Source organism: Pleurodeles waltl, chromosome 2_2 (assembly GCF_031143425.1).
Source record: "Pleurodeles waltl isolate 20211129_DDA chromosome 2_2, aPleWal1.hap1.20221129, whole genome shotgun sequence".
Lineage (NCBI taxonomy): Eukaryota > Metazoa > Chordata > Amphibia > Caudata > Salamandridae > Pleurodeles > Pleurodeles waltl.
In genome coordinates this window covers 890,434,233-890,456,707 of record NC_090439.1, presented here as the reverse complement: position 1 = coordinate 890,456,707, position 22,475 = coordinate 890,434,233, and the positions used below count along the sequence as shown (strand labels likewise).

Below are 22,475 nucleotides of genomic sequence, written 5' to 3'. Positions count from 1 at the left end.
AAGGCCTTATCTGGTAGAGAGAATATCTAGTTGCAGATTAATTACCGACCCACCTATCCTACCCTCTCTACAAACTTTCTAGGGGCAGGAACTCCCTTTCAGGACCCCAGTTTTGATGCACCAGTGGTCAGTGTTCTTCATTTCTCTGCGCTTCTGGCATAGAAAGTTGTGTAAAGAAACTGACGTCAGAATGCCGTGGGAGGTGGCAATATATGACTCGCAACGTCACATATGGTGCGGCCAACAGAGGTGGAGCCGATCGACACCACCTAACGGCGTGCTGGGGTACTTCTTGAGAAAAGTCTACAATTCCAGACAGTAGGGAGATGGTTCTGTATATACTATATCAAAATGAGATATAGTGTGTACACAGTCCAGGGGTTCCCCAGAGCCTTAACAGAGGCTAAAGAAGAAAAAACTAATGCTCTCTTTTGTGGTAGTGTGGTCGAGCAGTTAGGCTTATCAGAGGGTAGTGCAAACTCAAAGACTAACACTCAAAGACTAACTCCAGGCCAATGGTTTCTATATAGCAAAAATATTTGTTGTTACTTTATTTCTAGAACCACAAGATTCAGTTGACAGATAAGAACATTTGTAAGTAAATATCCAGCATATGTATCAACACCACTTTGTTTCAATTTGGCAAGTTAAATGGTTTTCAGGAAAATAGCAAATATCAGTTTTAATAGTTGAAACTGCAAGTTTCTGAAACAGTTCTAGAGGGGAAGAAAAGTGAGTACAGTTTTGAGTCACAAGTCTCACAGTTGCAGCACCGGGTGTTAGGAGGCCCACAGGTTGGGGTTCAAGTTAACCCCAAACACCCACCACCAGTAACACGGGCCGGCTGTGAGCAGAGGTCAAAGATGATGCAGGATTTAAAATGGAGTCTGGGTGCACTTGGAATCAGGCCTGCGTGCAGGTAAGTACCCTTGTCTTTGAAGAGCATATCTGGGGGGTTCAGGTGAGCACTGGGGCGGCCACAAGTCGACACCAAACACACATCCTCAGTGGCACATGGGCAGCCAGCGTCGGGCTCCCAATGTTTTTCAATAGGGGGACCTCGGGGTCACAAAGAATCTACAGTCTATGTCCAGGGGTTTGGTTCTGGAGAACCACATGCTGGACAAGGAGGGAGGCTGCCTGCAGAATGATGCTGGACCGGTGGTCGGATTCCCCAAGGCCAAGGGACTGCAGGGATACCTTTAGGTGTCAGGAATCTTCGTCCGGCTCTCAGTCAGGGGGTCCTCTGGATTTAGGTTGCAGGCATTGTCGTGTTGGACAGATGGGGTTAACTGTAGGAAAGTACCATCATGCCTGGCATGTTACCCCCATTTTTTACCTGTATGTATGTTGTTTTTGCCTGTGTCATTGGGATCCTGCTAGCCAGGACCCCAGTGCTCATAAAGTGTGCCCTGTATGTGTTCCCTGTGTGGTGCCTGTAGGAAGTTGGCTCTGTATGCACTATTTCAAAGTAAGGAATAGTATGCACAGAGTCCAAGGGTTCCCCTTAGAGGTAAGATAGTGGCAAAAAGGAGATAATACTAATACTCTATTTTGTGGTAATGTGGTCGAGCAGTAGGCTTATCAAAGGAGTAGTGTTAAGCATTTGTTGTACATACACAAGCAATAAATGAGGAACACACACTCAGAGACAAATCCAGCCAATAGGTTTTGTTATAGAAAAATATATTTTCTTAGTTTATTTTAAGAACCACAGGTTCACATTTTACATGTAATACTTTAAATGAAAGGTATTGCAGGTAGGTACTTTAGGAACCTTGAATAATCAAAATAGCATATACACTTTTCACATAAATCACATATAGCTATTTTAAAACTAGACAGTGCAATTTTCAACAGTTCCTGGGGGGAGTAAGAGTTTTAGTTTTTGCAGGTAAGTAAACCACCTACGGGGTTCAAGTTTGGGTCCAAGGTAGCCCACCGTTGGGGGTTCAGAGCAACCCCAAAGTTAGCACACCAGCAGCTCAGGGCCGGTCAGGTGCAGAGGTCAAAGTGGTGCCCAAAACGCATAGGCTTCAATGGAGAAGGGGGTGCCCCGGTTCCAGTCTGCCAGCAGGTAAGTACCCGCGTCTTCGGAGGGCAGACCAGGGGGATTTTGTAGGGCACCGGGGGGGACACAAGTCCACACAGAAAGTATACCCTCAGCGGCACGGGGACGGCCAGGTGCAGTGTGCAAACAAGCGTCGGGTTTGTAATTGAAATCAATGGGAGACCAAGGGGTCTCTTCAGCGATGCAGGCAAGGGGATGGGGGGGAGGCTCAGGATTCCCTCTGCAGGCGTCGCTGTGGGGGCTCGGGGGGGGGGGGCAACTCTGGCTACTCACGGTCTCGCAGTCGCCGGGGAGTCCTCCCTGAAGTGATTGTTCTCCACAAGTCGAGCCGGGGGCGTCGGGTGCAGAGTGTCAAGTCTCACGCTCCTGGCGGGAAACGCAAGTTGTTTCAAAGTTGCAGTCTTTGGTGAACAGGGCCGCTGTCCTTGGGAGTGCTTGGTCCTTCTAGAGCAGGGCAGTCCTCTGGGGATTCAGAGGTCGCTGGTCCCTGGGGAAAGCGTCGCTGGAGCAGTGTCTTTAGAAGTGGGGAGACAGGCCGGCAGAGCTGGGGCCAAAGCAGTTGGTGTCTCCGTCTTCTCTGCAGGGTTTTTCAGCTTAGCAGTCCTTCTTCTTAGGTTGCAGGAATCTGAGTTCCTAGGTTCTGGGGAGCCCTTAAATACTAAATTTAAGGGCGTGTTTAGGTCTGGGGGGTTAGTAGCCAATGGCTACTAGCCCTGAGGGTGGGTACACCTTCTTTGTGCCTCCTCCCAAGGGGAGGGGGTCACATTCCTATCCCTATTGGGGGAATCCTCCATCTGCAAGATGGAGGATTTCTAAAAGTCAGTCACCTCAGCTCAGGGTGCCTTAGGGGCTGTCCTGACTGGCCAGTGACTCCTCCTTGTTTTTCTCATTATCTCCTCCGGCCTTGCCGCCAAAAGTGGGGCCGTGGCCGGAGGGGGCAGGCAACTCCACTAGCTGGAGTGCCCTGTGGTGCTGTAACAAAGGGGGTGAGCCTTTGAGGCTCACCGCCAGGTGTTAGAGTTCCTGCAGGGGGAGGTGTGAAGCACCTCCACCCAGTACAGGCTTTGTTACTAGCCACAGAGTGACAAAGGCACTCTCCCCATGTGGCCAGCAACATGTCTCTAGTGTGGCAGGGTGCTAAAACCAGTCAGCCTACACGGATAGTCGGTTAAGGTTTCAGGGGGCACCTCTAAGGTGCCCTCTGGGGTGTATGTTACAATAAAATGTACACTGGCATCAGTGTGCATTTATTGTGCTGAGAAGTTTGATACCAAACTTCCCAGTTTTCAGTGCAGCCATTATGGTGCTGTGGAGTTCGTGCATGACAGACTCCCAGACCATATACTCTTATGGCTACCCTGCACTTACAATGTCTAAGGTTTTGCTTAGACACTGTAGGCGCACAATGCTCATGCACTGGTGCCCTCACCTATGGTATAGTGCACCCTGCCTTAGGGCTGTAAGGCCTGCTAGAGGGGTGACTTATCTATACTGCACAGGCAGTGTGAGGTTGGCATGGCACCCTGAGGGGAGTGCCATGTTGACTTACTCGTTTTGTCCTCACCAGCACACACAAGCTGGCAAGCAGTGTGTCTGTGCTGAGTGAGGGGTCCCCAGGGTGGCATAAGACATGCTGCATCCCTTAGAGACCTTCCCTGGCATCAGGGCCCTTGGTAACAGGGGTACCAGTTACAAGGGACTTACCTGGATGCCAGGGTGTGGCAATTGTGGAAACAAAAGTACAGGTTAGGGAAAGAACACTGGTGCTGGGGCCTGGTTAGCACGCCTCAGCACACTTTCAAATCAAAACTTAGCATCAGCAAAGCAAAAAGTCAGGGGGTAACCATGCCAAGGAGGCATTTCCTTACAGTGCCTAACTGTATCACTGAGGCTCTGCTAACCAGAACCTCAGTGTTTATGCTCTCTCTGCTTTTAAAATTGTCACTGCAGGCTAGTGCAATTTTTAACACAGTCCTGGGAGAAAAAGTTAGTGTGTTTTTGTTGTAAGCACTGAACTTACAGTTCCTGTCTCGGGGGGTTAGGATGCCCACAGGTTAGGGTTCACGTTGACCCCAAAAGCACACCACCAGCAACACGGGGCCGGCCGGAGGCAGAGGTAAAAGTTGATGTCTGATTTAAAATGGGATCCTAAGGGGGGGAAAGTGGAAATAGATCTGCCAGCAGGTAAGTACCTGCAACTTAGAAGGGGAGATGTGGGGTGTTTAGGTGAGTCCAGGGGAGCCACAGGTCAGCACCAAACACACACCCTCAGCAGCAGTGGGGCAGCCATGTGCAGGGTGCAAACACCTCTTCGGGCTCCCAATGCTTTTCAATGGGGGGATCCCTGGGGTCACAAACATGCTGCAGTCTGGGTCCACGGGGTCGGATCTGAAAGACCATAGGCTGAACAAAGAAGAAGGGCGCCTGCTAAACGTTGCTGGACAGTTAGTTGGATTCCCCAAGGCCAGGGGGCTGTGGGTGCAAATGTAGCTTGAGGCATCGGGAACAATTGTCTGGTTCTCCCACAGTCAGTAGGGTCCTCCGGATGTAGGCTGCAGGAATTGTCATGTTGGCCAGGAGGGGTCAACTCATGGTGGACACAGTCAGAATTGCCTGGGGACCTGCTCTGGACTGGTGGAACATCTGCACACAGGCCGTGGGCGTCAGGTTCAGTGTGGGTTGGACTTGCGGATCTGGGGCGGTTCTGGAGTCCTTGTTGTAGTTTCTTGTGGACAGGGCCACTGTTCTTGAGAGTTCTTGGTCCTCTGGTGGGTAGGCAGTCCTCAGGGAGTTATGAGAGGTCGCTGGTCCTACAGGATGTGTTGCCATTTTTGTAGCAGGGCTTCTGAAGCTGGAGACAGGCTGGTATGGCTGGAGCCAGGTCAGTTGATGTCTGTAGTCTTCTCTGCTTGGAGGTCAGCTGTGCAGTCCTTCTTACTACTTTCTTCTTTTTGAGGTTGCCAGGAATCTGACGAGCTAGGTTCAGGGGTGCCCTTAAATCCTGGGTATGGGGCATTACAGGGGTCAGAGGGCAGTAGCCAATGGCTACTGTCCCTGAGGGTGACTACACCCTTCCGATGTCCACTCTCTTTGGGGAGGGGAAACAGACCTAACCCTATTGATCCCTAACCGCAAAGCCAAGATGGAGGAATCTGCAGGCAGGGAGGGGGGGTGGTCACTTCAGCTCTGGGCACCTTAGGGTTGGTCCCAGCTCGAGTGGTCCCTCCTCTCTGTTTTACCACCGAACTTGCTGTCAAAAGTGGGGCTTCGGCCAGGGGACTGGCATTACCACTAGCTGAGTGCCCTGGGCCCCTGTAACAGGAGGCCTGAGCCTTTGAGGCTCACCTCCAAGTGTTACAGTTCCTGCCGGGATAGGTGTGAAGCAGCACCCCCACCCAGAGCAGTCTTTGTTTCTGGCCTCAGATAGCACAAAGTTTTTCACCCCTGGAGGTTAGAAATCTGTTAGTGGCAGGCTAGCACAGACTGGTCAGTCCTGCACTAAATGGTTGGGCAAAATACAGGGGGCATCTCTAAGATGCCCCCTGGGTGCATTTTACAATAAATCCAACACTGGCATCAGTGTGGGTTTGTTGAGCTGAGAAGTTTGATACCAAACTTCCCAGTCTTCAGTGAAGCCAGCATAGAACTGTGTAGTTAGTAATGACAAACTCCCAGCCCATTTATTCAGTATGGCCACACTGCATTTACAGTGTCTCACAGTGGACTCAGTCACTGTAGGGGCATATTACTCACGGAGCTATGCCCCCACCTGTGGTATAGTGCACCTTTCCTTAGGTCTGTAGGGCCTACTAGAGGGGTGACTTACCTATGCCACAGGAAGTGGTTTGTGGGCACAGCACCCTGAGAGAGGGATACCATGTCAACTGTCTTTTCCTCCCCACCAACACACACAAGCTGCATTGGTGGTGTGCATTTGTTTGGTGAGGGGTCCCTTAGGGTGGCATAGTACATGCTGCAGTCCATGGGGACCCTACCTGGCCACAGTGCCCTTGGTGCCATGGGTACCTTTTACAAGGGACATGGCTGTGTGCCATGGGTGTGCTAATTGTGGAAACATTGGTACAGTTCTGGGAAAGAACACTGGTGCTCTGGCCTGGTTAGCAGGCAACATCCCAGCACACACTGTCAAGTCAGCAACAATATCAGCTAAAAGGTTTGTGTGTTGGGGGGGGCGGGGTTGTAACCATGCCAGCAGGGGCTCTTTTCTACAGTACACTATGCAGAATCCAGTGGATCCCCAGAGGTTTGCAGAGGTAGATAGCTAGATAATGCTGTATTTGTGGTAGTGTGGGCAAGCAGTTAGGCTTATCACAGTCTTGTTGTACTCTGAGGCAATAAATGAGAGACACTCAAAGAATAAATCTGAGACCAAATTAGAAAAATAAGATTTGCTTTCATATATGGTTTGAACCAAAGAACTTTGTTATAAAGTAAGCAGTTTTTAATTAAAATACTTTTCACTTTCAAATATTGACATTGCAATTTTCAGAGTCTTCAATGTTCACCTATGGGAGGTAAACAAGAACGCAGTTTTGCAGGTAAGTAGTTGACTTGCAAAACCAGGTTCCAGGGTTTTAGGTCAACAAGGTTCAAATCAGCACCAAGAATGCACCAGCAGTGACACAGCGGAGGCCGGGTGCAGGATGCCACACAGCTTTGGGCGCCCAATGAAAGTCAATGGGGGAGATCAGTTCTGGAAAAAGGAGGCAGACTTGGGCCAAAAGCCTGAATGAAGAAAACCCAAAGCTGCCCGGGTAAGATGAAATGTTGAAGGACTCGGAAACACCATTGGTCTAGCTCCCTAAGATCCAGGGGCTCCAGATGCAGGGGTGTCTTTTGCTGTCGGAAAACAGCTTACTAGGCATTCGTGGTCAGCAGGAGTCTTCGAATTGAGGCACTAGGCTTCCAGGCAGAGTCCAGCAGGGGTCAACTCACAGTAGACTCTGGCTAAGAATCTGTAGGAAGTTAGCTCTGTATATACTATTTCAAAGTAAGAAATAGTGTGCACAGACTCCGAGGGTTCCCCTTAGAGTTAAGATAGGGGCAAAAGTAGATAATTCTAATGCTCTGTTTTGTGGTAGTGTGGTCGAGCAGTAGGCTTATCAGAGGGTAGTGTTAAGCATTTGTTGTATACACACAGGCAATAAATGAGGAACACACACTCAGACTCACTCCAGGCCAATAGGTTTTTATATTGGAAAATATATTTTCTTATTTTATTTTAAGAACCACGGGTTCAAGATTTACATTAAACACTTTAAATGTAAGATACTTCACTTAGGTACTTTAGGAACTTTGAATGAAAACAGTATCATGTACAGTCTTTGTAAAAATGGCAATAAGCTATTTTCAAAGTGGACACAGTGCAAAAATCAACAGTTCCTGGGGGAGGTAAGTAAAGGTTAGATTAGGAGGTAAGTAAAACACTTACAAGTCTCAGTTGTGGGGCATAGGCAGCCCACCGTTGGGGGTTCAAGGCAACCCCAAAGTCACCACACCAGCAGCTCAGGGCCGGTCAGGTGCAGAGATCAAAGAAGTGCCCAAAACACATAGGTGCCTATGGAGAATAGGGGTGCTCCGGTTCCAGTCTGCCAGCAAGTAAGTACCTGTGTCCTCGGGGGGCCGACCAGGGGTGTTTTGTAGAGCACAGGAGGGGACACAAGTAGGCACACAAAACACACCCTCAGTGGCACGGGGTGGCTGGGTGCAGTGTGCAAAGCAGGTGTCTGGTTTCAGATAGGAAACAATGGAGGGACCCGAAGATCACTCTAGCGGTGCAGGCAGGCACATGGGGGGCTTCTCAGGACAGCCACCACCTGGGCTAGGCAGAGGGTCTCCTGGGGGTCACTCCTGTGTCGAAGTTCGGTTCCTTCAGGTCCTGGGGGCTGCGGGTGCAGTGTTGGTTCCAGGCGTCGGGTCCCTTGTTACAGGCAGTCGCGGTCAGGGGGAGACTCTGGATTCTCTCTGCAGGCATCGCTGTGGGGGCCCATGGGGGGGTCGTCTCTGGTTACTCACGGGCTCGCAGTCGCCGGGAAGTCCTCCCTGAGGTGTTTGTTCTCTTGAGTGTAGAGTCTCACGCTTCCGGCGGGAAACGTGAAGTCTTTGGAAGTTGCTTCTTTGTTGCAAAGAAGTAGCTGGTTTTAACAGGGCCACTGTTCACGGGAGTTTCTTGGTCCTTTAGTCCAGTGCAGTCCTCTGAGGCTTCAGAGGTCGCTGGTCCCTGTCTGATGCGTCGCTGGAGCAGGTTTTCAAAGTTGGAGACAGGCCGGTAGGGCTGGGGCCAAAGCAGTTGTCGTCTTCCTCCTCCTCTGCAGGCTTGTAGGTCAGCAGTCCTTCTTGTTTCTTCAGGCTGCAGGAATCTGATTTCCTGGGATCTGGGGTGCCCCTAAATACTAAATTTAGGGGTGTGTTTAGGTCTGGGAGGGCAGTAGCCAATGGCTACTGTCCTTGAGGGTGGATACACCCTCGTTTTTGTCCCCTCCTTGTGGGGAGGGTGGCACATCCCTAATCCTATTGGGGGAATCCTCCAAACTCAAGATGGAGGATTTCTCAAGGCAGGTGACGTCAGGGTGGCTCCTAATAGGTGCATACCTGGTTAGGTGACCAATCCCCCTCTCAGGGCTATTTAGGGTCTCTCTCTTGAGTGGGTTCTCAGATTCAGCTTGCAAGATTCCTGCAGGACTCCTCTGCAACCTCTGCTGTGACTTCTAGCCTCCGGAACTGCGACTGAAACCTCCAGAACCTGACAAGCTGTTTCCAAGAAGAAAGGACTCTTCAGCAACATTGTTTCCAGGGCTCCTGCCAGTTTTGAAACATTTCCCTCGCTGTGCATTCTCAGAAGACTGCAACTCTTCAGCCTGCACAAGAAGAAGAATGACTCTCCCTTGGAGTGAAGGAGTCACTCCCCTGCAACCGCAGGCACCTACAACAAGTGATGACCGGCTGTGTGGATCCTCTCTCCTGCTGAGCTGTGTGGATTCTGCATCACAGGTGGTGGTCCGGAGTAGTCCTCTTGGTCCTCTCTGCCAGCTGTCTAACTTTGGTGGAGGTAAGCCTTTGTCTCCCCACGCAGGATAGTACCCCCTGTACACCACATCTCTTCCAGGTGCCAAGACTTTTTATCATGTCCTCCAAGGAATCTTCAGGTGACATGTCGAAATTACATCTGATACCAGGCAAAATGTGGAGTGGTAACCAATGCAAAAGAGGCACTTTCCTACATCATCCCATTGTGTAGTTGTAGGTAAATGGGTTCTTCCAATGTAATCTACCCATATATTTTGCTTTTAGATTATCTGGTTTTGGATGTTTTTGCCATGGTTGAGCCAAACAACTGGTGACTCATCCATGGTAAATATAGGGTAAGTGGACTGCACATGTTTACTTTCAGTGTCCGCCTTTTAAGATAAGGCGGTTGCCATGCGCCAAGGTTAAGGTGCACTTTGAGGGTTACACACATGCACATGTTCGAGGACGACACATGTGAGACTACAGTCATGCTCATCTTGTTAACTGCATACAGGTAGCTTGGTGCAGAGGAGACTGCAGAGCTAGATATTGACCTGGGGGTAGGCCTTTAAACATTTTGGGGCACTCACAGGGAAACTGAGTATGGTTTACTGTTCTGTCTGCAGTGACACTTTATTATACGCATAGGTGTAAATCTGCCTAACAGTTCAGTTTTACTTCTCTTTGGCATACAAAGTTCAGCAAGATTTCAAACTGGGGTGAAGTGTGCTCTCAGTTCAGATATGTATGTCCCAAGCAGATATATGTACACTATATCGGTCATCCAAATTGCCATATTTCTTTGGCTCAGCTCAGGGTCATAGTCCAGACTTTTTGCCACCCTTATGGGCCAAGTTAATTACATTGCTCTCCATCAGCAATATGAAAGACCTCTTGTGGGGAAATGGGGTTCATTATACAAGGTGGTTTTGCCTCCTCACTGTGTAGTACTTGCCAACCCCTTTAGGACTGGTAGGCTTTGTTTAAGTCCTTAGCTCAACTCTGGGAAGCTGTGGCTTTGAGCAGCAAGGGTTGCGCAAAGGATCAAGTCCAAAGCATTTACGAGCACCAAAACAATTGAAGAAATCGACAAGGCACCAAAGAAATCCAACACTCAAAATATATTGGGGGTTATTACAACTTTGGAGGAGGTGTTAATCCGTCCCAAAAGTGACGGTAAAGTGACGGATATACCACCAGCCGTATTACGAGTCCATTATATCCTATGGAACTTGTAATACGGCTGGTGGTATATCCGTCACTTTACCGTCACTTTTGGGACGGATTAACACCTCCTCCAAAGTTGTAATAACCCCCATTGTGTTTTAGGTGCTTCTAGACACTCAAAATAAAAAATCTGCACCGGTGGGTTCTGGAGATACAGACTTTACAAAATATTATAAATATGCACCTTTCACTTATCCACAAACAAGCATTGACAAATTCAGTGGAATTAACACTTGTAAACTTTTTACAGAAAAACTTGGTTAAGTATCAGTGCAGTTTCCTTGGGTTACTTTGGGTAACCATTTCATGAAGGGAGCCAGTCACGGGGACGATGCTCAAAAATGCTGTGGATGCGATGTGGTCGAAAGGGGTCTTCCTGTGGGTACTCCTTGGTTCACTGCTTGGTGAGGCAGTCCTGGCCACAGGGGTCGGCGTCCCTCGATATCATGGTCACAAGCCAATCCTTCCTTCCTTCCTTCCTTCCTTCCTTCCTTCCTTTCTTTGACAGTAATTCACCTTCTGGGCAGTCAAGCTGTGCTCTGACAACTCTCCCGGGTTCAGCAGACTCAGTGCAACTTTGAGTGTTGGTTGCTGGTCCTTGATACTGCACGGTGATGGAGAAGTGGCAATGAGAAGATCTGGGCTAACAACTTGCCCCAGCAGTCTTCTTCAGTTATTGCGTCCCAGTGCTGTGAACAAGAGGTCAGTGAACAGCTCTTGGAGTCTCTTACTCTGGCTGGGCTTAGGAAATAACTTCTCATGAGCAGGACACAACAGTCACAGTTGTTTATCTTTTGCTAGGAAAGACTTTCAGGAGGTGTTGTCAGTGGCAGAGCAGTCTCTCTTTACTGAGTTCTTGGTGCAGCATAACAATCCCCCTTCTGTCTTCGCCAGTCCATCATGATCTTAGTTCTGGGTGCTATTAGTGCCTTTTTTTATGCTCAGAAAATGCCCTCGGTGGATGCGGTCGGTAGCCGATAAGACTATTAGGTTTCCTCAATCCTGATGACCACTTGCTTCAAAGTGTGGCATCTGACTGGCCTAGAATTCTCCATTCTGCCAACTTTCGAAATGGCATGATCCTTCACTTGACTTGTATAGATCATTACCCCAACCCAGAGGTGTAGCTACTAAGGAAACTACACTTGCCTGGAAGACTGGTTTCCCCTCTCCTTCCTGCGTGTCAGCATGTCTCCCTAGTGTTTTCAATTTGTTCTTCAAACACAACTTCTCCTTTTAAACCTCACACTTTGGGCTAACACGTGTGTGGTTTCCTGCCAGGGAGAGATAACACCTCTGTCCTGCACAGGCTTTTGTTGTCTCCTTTCCGGGGAGGAGTTTGCTTATCGCCCCAGGAGGGCAGAAAGCTGTCCCTTTGGTGGATGTAAGCCCTTGCCTTCCCACGCAGGACAGTACCCCGTGCACCCAGTCTCTCTTTAGGCTGCCAAGGCTTGTTTACATCTCTTTCAAGGAAACTCCAGGTTACATGCAGCTCCAGCTCCAAGCACTCATTCCTGCAACGCACAGCCCTTTGCGTGGTTCTCCTGTGGCGTGGGATCCCTTTCTGTATTGCTGCTTCAGCTCCTTCTGCAACTTCTGTGTCCCCGTATTCAGTGTAGCCATTATGGGACTGTGGAGTTCGTTTTGTCAAACACCCAGACCATTTACCATTTACTTAATATGGCCACACTGTACTTACAATGTCTAACAATAGTCTCGGAATAGACTTAGACACTGTAGCGGCATATTGCTCATGCAGCTATGCCCTCACCTGTGGTATAGTGCACCGTGCCTTTGGGCTTTAAGGCCTACTAGAGGGGTGACGTTCCTATGCCACAGGCAGTATTTTTTGTGCATGGCATCCCGAGGGGGATGCCATTTCAACTTTTCCTTTTTCTCCCCACCAACGCACACAATCTGCAATAGCAGTGCAGTGTGCATGTGTTAGATGAGGGGTCCCTTAGGGTGGCACAACACATGCTGCAGCCCTTAGGGACCTTCCTTGGTCACAAGGGACTTATCTGTGTGCCAGGGGTGTGCCACTTGTGGAAACAAAGGCACATTTTTTAGTGAAAGAACGCTGGTGCTGGGGCCTGGTTAGCAGGGTCCCAGCACACTGTCAAGTCAGCATCAATATCAGGCAAAAAGTGTGTGTGTGTGTGTGTGTTTGGCGGGGGGGGGGTAACTGCAACAAGGAGCCATTTTCCTACAATCTGCGATTAGTTAGAGCATCCATCAGAAAGAACGTTACCAAAGGGAAGTAACTTGTTCACCTCTTACATGGCATGTCAGTCTGGACATAACATGAGACTGGTGTAAGTGGGGATTTTAGATTGCTAGCACAATTGTCATTGTGATAAGTCACTCCTACTACAAGCAAGAGAACAGTTGGTTTTAAAAATAATTACATAGAAAAACAAGTTAAAGTAAAAGTTTGTTGTATAATGTGTTTCAGAAAAAGTGTTTTAAATTGCTTATTGCATTGTTCCTGTCTGTTTTGAAGCTCCATCCAATCTCAGTCCTCGTATATTATAAGGAATCCTCAGCAACGACGGATAAGTCAATCCCAGCCAGTTCGTAGCAGGGATGAAGAGCAGGATGATATTGTATCGGCTGATGTGGAAGAGGTTAGTTTTTCAAAGGCTCTTTTTTATTGTTATTACTATTGTTTTTTATGACTTTGCAGTTTAAGAAGTTGATCTTGTCATGTGCTATATTCATAAATAATCTGATAGACTTCTAGCTGCAGGTTCCTTACCTTAGAATTTCCTGGCGTCAGCTTGGAATATGAATTTTTTTTCTGAGCGTTTGCCCAAAGTGATGTGTACATTTTAAGTCACTTATAAGACAATGTTCGATGGCATCTGTCGCTGTAGATACGCATGTTTTGCAATAGCTCGCCATCTGGTGTTGGGCCGGAGTGTTACAAGTTGTTTTTCTTCGAAGAAGTCTTTCGAGTCACGGTACCGAGTGACTCCTCCTTTTGTCTCCATTGCGCATGGGCGTCGACTCCATCTTCGATTGTTTTTTTTCCGCCATCGGGTTCGGACGTGTTCCTGTCGCTCCGAGTTTCGGAACGGAAAGATAGCTAATTTCGGAAGATTTTCGTCGGTATTGTTGCGTTCAGGATCGGCGTAGTTAGATTCAACACCGCATCGAAGATCGAAGAGCTCCGGTGCCCTTCGGGGTAGTTTTTCGATCCCCCGTCGGGGCCTGGTCGGCCCGACCGCGTGCTGAAGAACGCCGATGGAACGGACCCCGTTCCGTTTCTGCCCCAAATGCCACAATAAATACCCCTATACAGACCAACACTTGGTCTGTAACCTGTGCCTGTCACCTGAGCACAGTGAAGACACCTGCGAGGCCTGTCGTGCGTTCCGGTCCCGAAAAACACTCCGAGACCGTCGAGCCAGAAGACTTCAGATGGCGTCCGCGCCGACAGCCCACCGAGAGTTCGAGGAACAAGAAGAGGAAGGTACCTTCTCGATCCAAGACTCAGACTCCGAAGGATTCGACGATACACAAACCGTGAGTAAGACGTCGAAAACCACTCAGAGGAAGATTTACAAGGCCCAGGGGACGCCACTGCCACCAGGCCATGGCTCCACCCATAAATTCGGTGACCGACCGTCGGCACCGAAAAAGGCCCAAACAGTGCCGAGATCGTTCGACTCCGGTCGAGACACCGGCACGCAGCCTTCTCGGGACCGAGAAAGTGCTGGAGACAAGCATCGACACCGAGATGCCGGTGTAGACACGGCTCGGCGCCGAGACAGCGGCCCCGAAGAAGATCGGCGCCGACAGGTTTCGGCCCCGAAAATGAAAAAAGTCACCTCAGAGCCGAAAAAGGACGCAGACAGGGTTTCGGTCCCGAAACAAACTGCAACCGACCCAGCTTCAGGCTCTTATACAGAAGAGCACTCGCTAACCTCCCAAATGCAAAAGCATAGGTTTGAGGAAGAGCTACAATCAACTGATGTGGACCATACGCAAAAGCGTATTTTCATACAGCAGGGGACAGGAAAAATAAGCACCCTTCCCCCTATTAGAAGAAAGAGAAGGTTGGAGTTCCAAACTGAACAGACACCACTACCAAAAGTGGTGAAAAGAGTTACCCCACCACCCTCTCCTCCGCCCGTGATTGTCTCACCAGCACAAACTCCATCTCACTCCCCAGCTCACACCACCATGAGCCAGGGTGACCAAGATCAAGACGCATGGGACCTATACGACGCCCCAGTGTCAGATAACAGTCCGGAGGCATACCCTACGAAGCCATCTCCACCAGAGGACAGCACCGCGTATTCTCAAGTGGTGGCTAGAGCAGCACAATTTCACAATGTAAGCCTCCACTCAGAACAGGTCGAGGATGATTTTTTATTCAACACACTCTCCTCCACCCACAGCTCATACCAAAGCCTGCCTATGCTCCCTGGTATGCTCCGGCACGCAAAATAAATCTTTAAGGAGCCGGTCAAAAGTAGGGCAATCACACCAAGGGTGGAAAAAAAGTATAAGGCGCCTCCTACAGACCCGGTTTTCATCACTACACAGCTGCCACCAGACTCTGTCGTTGTAGGAGCAGCTAGGAAAAGGGCCAACTCCCACACATCTGGAGATGCACCACCCCCAGATAAAGAAAGCTGCAAGTTCGATGCAGCTGGTAAGAGAGTCGCAGCACAAGCTGCAAACCAGTGGCGCATCGCGAACTCCCAGGCACTACTTGCGCGCTATGACAGAGCCCATTGGGATGAGATGCAACATCTCATTGAACATCCGCCCAAGGACTTACAAAATAGGGCAAAACAAGTGGTTGAGGAGGGACAGACCATTTCCAACAACCAGATCCGCTCCTCCATGGACGCTGCAGATACAGCTGCACGGACAATTAATACATCTGTAACTATCAGAAGGCATGCATGGCTCCGAACGTCTGGATTTAAACCAGAGATTCAACAAGCAGTTCTCAATATGCCTTTTAACGAAAAAGAACTGTTCGGTCCAGAAGTGGACACAGCGATTGAGAAACTCAAAAAAGACACGGACACTGCCAAAGCCATGGGCGCACTCTACTCCCCGCAGAGCAGAGGGAATTACAGCACATTCCGTAAAACACCCTTTAGAGGGGGGTTTCGGGGTCAGAGCACACAAGCCAGCACCTCACAAGCAACACCGTCCAGTTACCAGGGACAGTATAGAGGAGGTTTTCGGGGACAATATAGAGGAGGGCAATTCCCTAGGAATAGAGGAAGATTTCAGAGCCCCAAAACCCCTACTACTAAACAGTGACTCACATGTCACTCACCCCCTCCACACAACACCAGTGGGGGGAAGAATAAGTCATTATTACAAAGCATGGGAGGAAATCACTACAGACACTTGGGTTCTAGCAATTATCCAACATGGTTATTGCATAGAATTTCTACAATTCCCTCCAAACATACCACCAAAAGCACAAAATTTGACAAAACATCATTCCAATCTCCTGGAGATAGAAGTGCAGGCACTATTGCAAAAGAATGCAATCGAATTAGTGCCAAACACACAAATAAACACAGGAGTTTACTCACTGTACTTTCTGATACCAAAGAAGGACAAAACGCTGAGACCAATCCTAGACCTCAGAGTAGTGAACACTTTCATCAAATCAGACCACTTTCACATGGTCACACTACAAGAAGTATTACCATTGCTAAAACTACACGACTACATGGCAACTTTAGACCTCAAGGATGCTTATTTCCATATACCAATACACCCATCGCACAGGAAATACCTAAGGTTTGTATTCAAAGGAATACATTACCAATTCAAGGTACTGCCTTTCGGATTAACAACCGCACCAAGAGTCTTTACCAAATGTCTAGCGGTAGTCGCTGCACACATAAGAAGGCAGCAAATACATGTGTTCCCATATCTAGACGACTGGCTAATCAAGGCCCATTCGTTAATAGAGTGCTCAAATCACACAAATCATATCATACAAACCCTCTTCAAACTAGGGTTCACCGTCAACTTCACAAAATCCAACATTCTGCCGCGCAAGGTACAACAATACCTAGGAGCCATAATAGACACATCAAAAGGAGTAGCCACTCCAAGTCCACAAAGAATTCAAAATTTCAACACCATCATACAACGCATGTATCCAACACAAAGGATACAAGCAAAGATGGTATTACAACTCCTAGGCATGATGTCTTCATGCATAGCCGTTGTCCCAAACGCAAGACTGCACACGAGGCCCTTACAACAGTGCCTAGCATCACAGTGGTCTCAAGCACAGGGTCATCTTCTAGATCTGGTGTTAATAGACCGCCAAACTTACCTCTCGCTTCTGTGGTGGAACAACATAAATTTAAACAGAGGGCGGCCTTTCCAAGACCCAGTGCCACAATACGTAATAACAACAGATGCTTCCATGACAGGGTGGGGAGCACACCTCGATCAACACAGCATACAAGGACAATGGAACGTACATCAAACAAAACTGCATATAAATCACCTAGAACTTCTAGCAGTTTTTCAAGCACTAAAAGCTTTCCAACCAATAATAGTTCACAAATACATTCTCGTCAAAACAGACAACATGACAACAATGTATTATCTAAACAAGCAAGGGGGGACGCACTCCACGCAGTTAAGCCTGCTAGCACAAAAGATTTGGCGTTGGGCAATTCACAACCAAATTCGCCTAATAGCACAATTTATACCAGGGATCCAAAATCAACTCGCAGACAATCTCTCTCGAGATCACCAACAGGTCCACGAATGGGAAATTCATCCCCAAATTCTGAACACTTATTTCAAACTCTGGGGAACACCTCAGATAGACTTGTTTGCGACAAAGGAGAACGCAAAATGCCAAAACTTCGCATCCAGATACCCACACAAACAGTCCCAAGGCAATGCCCTATGGATGAACTGGTCAGGGATATTTGCTTACGCTTTTCCTCCTCTCCCTCTCCTTCCTTACCTGGTAAACAAACTCAGTCAAAACAAACTCAAACTCATATTAATAGCACCAACTTGGGCAAGGCAACCCTGGTACACAACGCTGCTAGACCTATCAGTAGTACCCTGCATCAAATTGCCCAACAGGCCAGATCTGTTGACACAACACAACCAAAAGATCAGACACCCAGATCCAGCATCGCTGAATCTAGCAATTTGGCTCCTGAAATCCTAGAATTCGGGCACTTACAACTTACCCAAGAATGTATGGAAGTCATAAAGCAAGCCAGAAGGCCATCCACCAGGCACTGCTATGCAAGTAAATGGAAGAGGTTTGTTTGCTACTGCCATATTAATCAAATACAACCATTACACACAACTCCAGAACATGTAGTGGGTTACTTGCTTCACTTACAAAAATCTAACCTGGCTTTCTCTTCCATTAAAATACACCTTGCAGCAATATCTGCATACCTGCAGACTACCTATTCAACTTCCCTATATAAGATACCAGTCATTAAAGCATTCATGGAGGGCCTTAGGAGAATTATACCACCAAGAACACCACCTGTTCCTTCATGGAACCTAAATGTTGTCCTAACTAGACTTATGGGTCCACCTTTTGAACCCATGCACTCCTGCGAAATACAGTTCCTAACCTGGAAGGTGGCATTTCTCATCGCCATTACTTCCCTAAGAAGAGTAAGCGAGATTCAGGCGTTTACAATACAGGAACCTTTTATACAACTACACAAGAATAAGGTCGTCCTAAGGACCAATCCTAAATTTTTGCCAAAGGTTATTTCACCGTTCCACCTAAATCAAACAGTGGAACTTCCAGTGTTCTTTCCACAGCCAGATACCGTAGCTGAAAGGGCACTACATACATTAGATGTCAAAAGAGCATTGATGTATTACATTGACAGAACAAACAACATCAGGAAGACTAAACAACTATTTATTGCATTTCAAAAACCTCATGCAGGAAACCCAATATCAAAACAAGGTATAGCCAGATGTATAGTTAAATGCATCCAAATCTGCTACCTTAAAGCTAAACGACGGCTGCCCATTACACCAAGGGCACACTCAACCAGAAAGAAAGGTGCTACCATAGCCTTTCTAGGAAACATCCCAATGCAAGAAATATGTAAGGCAGCCACATGGTCTACGCCTCACACATTCACCAAGCACTACTGTGTAGACGTGTTATCCGCACAACAAGCCACAGTAGGTCAAGCCGTATTAAGAACATTATTTCAGACTACTTCCACTCCTACAGGCTGATCCACCGCTTTTGGGGAGATAACTGCTTACTAGTCTATGCAAAACATGCCTATCTACAGCGACAGATGCCATCGAACTGAAAATGTCACTTACCCAGTGTACATCTGTTCGTGGCATCAGTCGCAGTAGATTCGCATGTGCCCACCCGCCTCCCCGGGAGCCTGTAGCAGTTTGGAAGTTACCTTCAACTATTTGTATATGTATCATCTCAACCTTAAATAGGTGCATACTTAGTCACTCCATTGCATGGGCACTATTACTACAATTCAACTCCTTCCTCACCCTCTGCGGGGAAAAACAATCGAAGATGGAGTCGACGCCCATGCGCAATGGAGACAAAAGGAGGAGTCACTCGGTCCCGTGACTCGAAAGACTTCTTCGAAGAAAAACAACTTGTAACACTCCGGCCCAACACCAGATGGCGAGCTATTGCAAAACATGCGAATCTACTGCGACTGATGCCACGAACAGATGTACACTGGGTAAGTGACATTTTCATTCTGTCTGAAAGGTTAGCCCCAACCTCTCAAATTGTATGTGAGGGGTATACTTATTGACTGTATTAACAAGTATTATAACATTTTCCTCTGAGTAGTATTGTGCTATATTAAGATATGTTCAGTGCATAAACTAAACAAGAATAATTTTGGTGCTTTGTAATTGAACTCTGAGGAGCTTGGTCCTTTTTAGTGTAAATTTGCTGACAATTGGTTGGAGTAGGTGGAGAAACAGCCAATTATGCTAAATTCCATTAAAAAGTGTATATAAGGGATATCTGAAGTCAAATAGCTATAGAATAAAATGTTCATAGGATGTGTGGCTGTTGATACGTATACTCTGCATATTTCTTTTGTCTGGTGTTGGGCACTGATATTTCCAACTTGTTTTGTTTAGTAATCGCAAGATATCTTGTGGCCCCTCGTTTTAGCCCAGAGTTGCACGAGTGTTTTTCTCCACCTTCTGGTGGTTCATTCTAGTGCCAGCTCCAGGACTGACATTTTTCTTAAACGGACAAGTTGTCAACACCTCAGTCATAATATGGAAGAATACTGTGAATGCAGAATGTGAATACTGTGTGGAAAAGGGTCTGTTAAACCTTCATCTCAACCCTGGGTAGCTGTGTGTAGGACGCTGACTCTCTATATCGTGCACTAAAAAGAAGTACTTCATGTAGAAAGTTCAGTTTATCCCCAGTTGGTTCGCAGAGGCAAACGTAGATAGGACTAATGCTGTATTTTATAATAGTGTGGGCAAGCAGTTAGGCTTATCAGAGGATAGTGATAAACACCTGTAGTGCAATAAATGAGAAACGCACTCAAAGAATAAATCAGAGGCCATTTTAGAAACAACAACAACAAATACTTTATTTCGACCATGGGTCATAAAAGTTACACATAAAATTGTACAAAGAAGGTGCATTTGTTTCATTTTGCTTTCACACTGGCTTAAAATAAAGTTTAGAATAAAAATAGCTTCATAGGCCATGGCCATGGCCTACTATAGTCCACCGTTATTCTAACTTAACATTTAGATGCCAAGGTTTCTAAAGCGTCTGCTTCATAATGTTAGAATAATACAAATATTAAAAAGCTCTTAAAACAATATAAGGTGGTTTCAGACTCAAATTTCCCAGGTGATACCATCATCAAGATGAATGCAAACTATCCGACCCAAGATTTAAAGATTTAGAGTGCTAAGTTGATGTTACATGGTGATACAGTTTCTTGATAGTTTAGATGGCATATTTTAACAAGGAGAGCCTACTACCGGCACAATCGTATAGGCAAATTTAAGCACTGTCAAGTCATTAAAGACACAGGCACAGTGTGATAAGAAGCTTATATAATAACTTAAAATGGTTATCGGATTCATGTTAAAATGGCACGAATACCAGACAGGTGCATAAAAATAACTCTTTGCGGCTAACACTAGTGATATAATAGCAGAAACACAGGATGATTACCTACATAATGTCTAAGAAAAATCTATTCCAAAGCCCTGTCCAAACCACATGGTCAATAATTCATCATCATCATCATCAACTTTGTTCGATCAATGACCATAAAAGCACATAAAACAAGATAATAAATAATTATTAAGTGAATAAATAAATACACATCTATAAATTGGTGTAAAAACATTAAAACAATAACTTGAATTGCACATATGACTCTAAAACTTATCTATAAAAGAGATGAGACCTTAAATTACTTTTTGGAGATAGCATTGTATGCGCCAAGCTGTTGCTAAGTACATGCTTACTGAAAGAATTACGTCAGCTGAATTATGGCTTTTTACGACCCGTAGAGCCAAAGAGCAGTTCTTGAATCCCATGTCCCTGCAAATGTTGCAGATCCATTTTAATCGCAGAATCGCATAGGCTGGGCAGAAGAACATGAAATGCTCAATGGTTTCGAAAATACTGCCACAGGCAGGGCATATATTGGGAAGATTAATCGACCCCCACCTATGAATCAATGACATCAGGGGCAGAGAGCCAAAACGAAACCTTGCATATAGGCTCTTGCCCTGCAAATCCGGTATAACATCCAAATAGGATTCAAACTTTGGGGACCATTTAATATCAATGAAGGAATTAGTTAAGCGACCATGGGATTTGTGGGTTATGTAGTTATCCTTAACATAAGACCAATAAGTTGACTTTAAAACGTTTTTATGCCGTCTCTCTAGTTTATGGGGGTTTTCCCAATAGTCACCCAGACCCAATAGCTGGAGCCAATGGGCCACATGGCGAATCCAGGGAAGAGTATTAGCGTTTTGGCATTTCAATAGATCGAGTAATGTGGTCTTATATATATCTAGTTCGGGGGTTATCCATAACCTGATCCAATAAAGGAGAGGTCTTAGAGTGGCTAGATCTGCTGCTCGGCTTAACCCCAGATCTAGAAATAATGGAAGCAAGGGTGTGGTGCGTGGACATGCAGTTAAAGCCCTTGCAAAATTGTTTTCCCCCACACTAATCTTGTTACAATTAGCGTAACCCCATACCTCCGCTCCGTACAGGGCTGCACTTTGAGCCTTGGCTGTGTAAATTTTTATTGCTGGGGAAACAACTTTTGTAAAGGTGCCATTTTAGAAAGATGATACTTCTGTTTATATGTTTCAACCCCAAGTACTTCAAGGTAAGCAGGTTTTCAAGCGTATATACTTTTTAGGTTCAAAAATTGACAATGTAATTTCAGAGTTCTTCAATGGCAACCTATGGAGGAAAACAATGTTCAGTAAACACAGGGTTAACAACAACTTATGAAGCCAATCTCGGAGAGTTAATAACGTAAGTACTGGTCACTGATCAGAGTCACACCAGCAGGTCACTCCAGGGAGCTCTACGGGGGCCGGGTGGAGGGGTGCAGCAAGGCGTTGGGTGCCCAATGGTTTTCAATGGGAATTGGACTTCGTAAAAACAGGTTGCGGGCTCTGGGGGCCAACTGGGGACATTAAACAGGTAGGTTATAGACCTGGGGTGCTTGGGGACGTAGGTGCACCTTTGGTCCTATTCTCCATTGCCCAGGGCAGGGGATATAGGTGTATGCTTAGGTGTTGGTTTTCTTCGTCCAGGAGCACTCGCGGTCAGGGGGTCCTGTGTGTTGACTGCAGGTGTTTTTGGGGAGCCCAGCAGAGGGCGCCCAGGGTGAAAGCGAGCTCAGGGGAGCTGTGGGGGGTGGGGTTGTTTTGCACCAGTGACCCACCTCTGATTGGATCGTGGGTGATGGGTGCAGTGGTTGCAGCAGGTGTCAGGTTTTCGCTCACCACAAGGCTGCAAGAGAGGGGGCATGCGTGTAGAGGCTACAGGCAACTTGGGGGGAGTCCAATAGGGGTGCAGCTTGGGTGGACTCTATAGAAAAACACCCTTTTTGACATGGTTAGCCCGTCTTTTGCCTGGTTT

General features: G+C 47.1%; 1 protein-coding gene across 8 annotated transcripts in view; it reads left to right on the top strand.

Moving 5' to 3' along the window:
• The window catches only part of UBR5 (ubiquitin protein ligase E3 component n-recognin 5), a 1,605,594-nt gene that overhangs the window by 1,023,415 nt on the left and 559,704 nt on the right, over positions 1–22,475 (top strand). For all 8 annotated transcript variants that reach the window (XM_069220579.1, XM_069220580.1, XM_069220578.1 and 5 more), the window contains one exon: positions 12,831–12,954. In XM_069220579.1, coding sequence (XP_069076680.1) covers positions 12,831–12,954 — 124 coding nt within the window. The remainder of the gene's footprint in view (positions 1–12,830; positions 12,955–22,475) is intronic.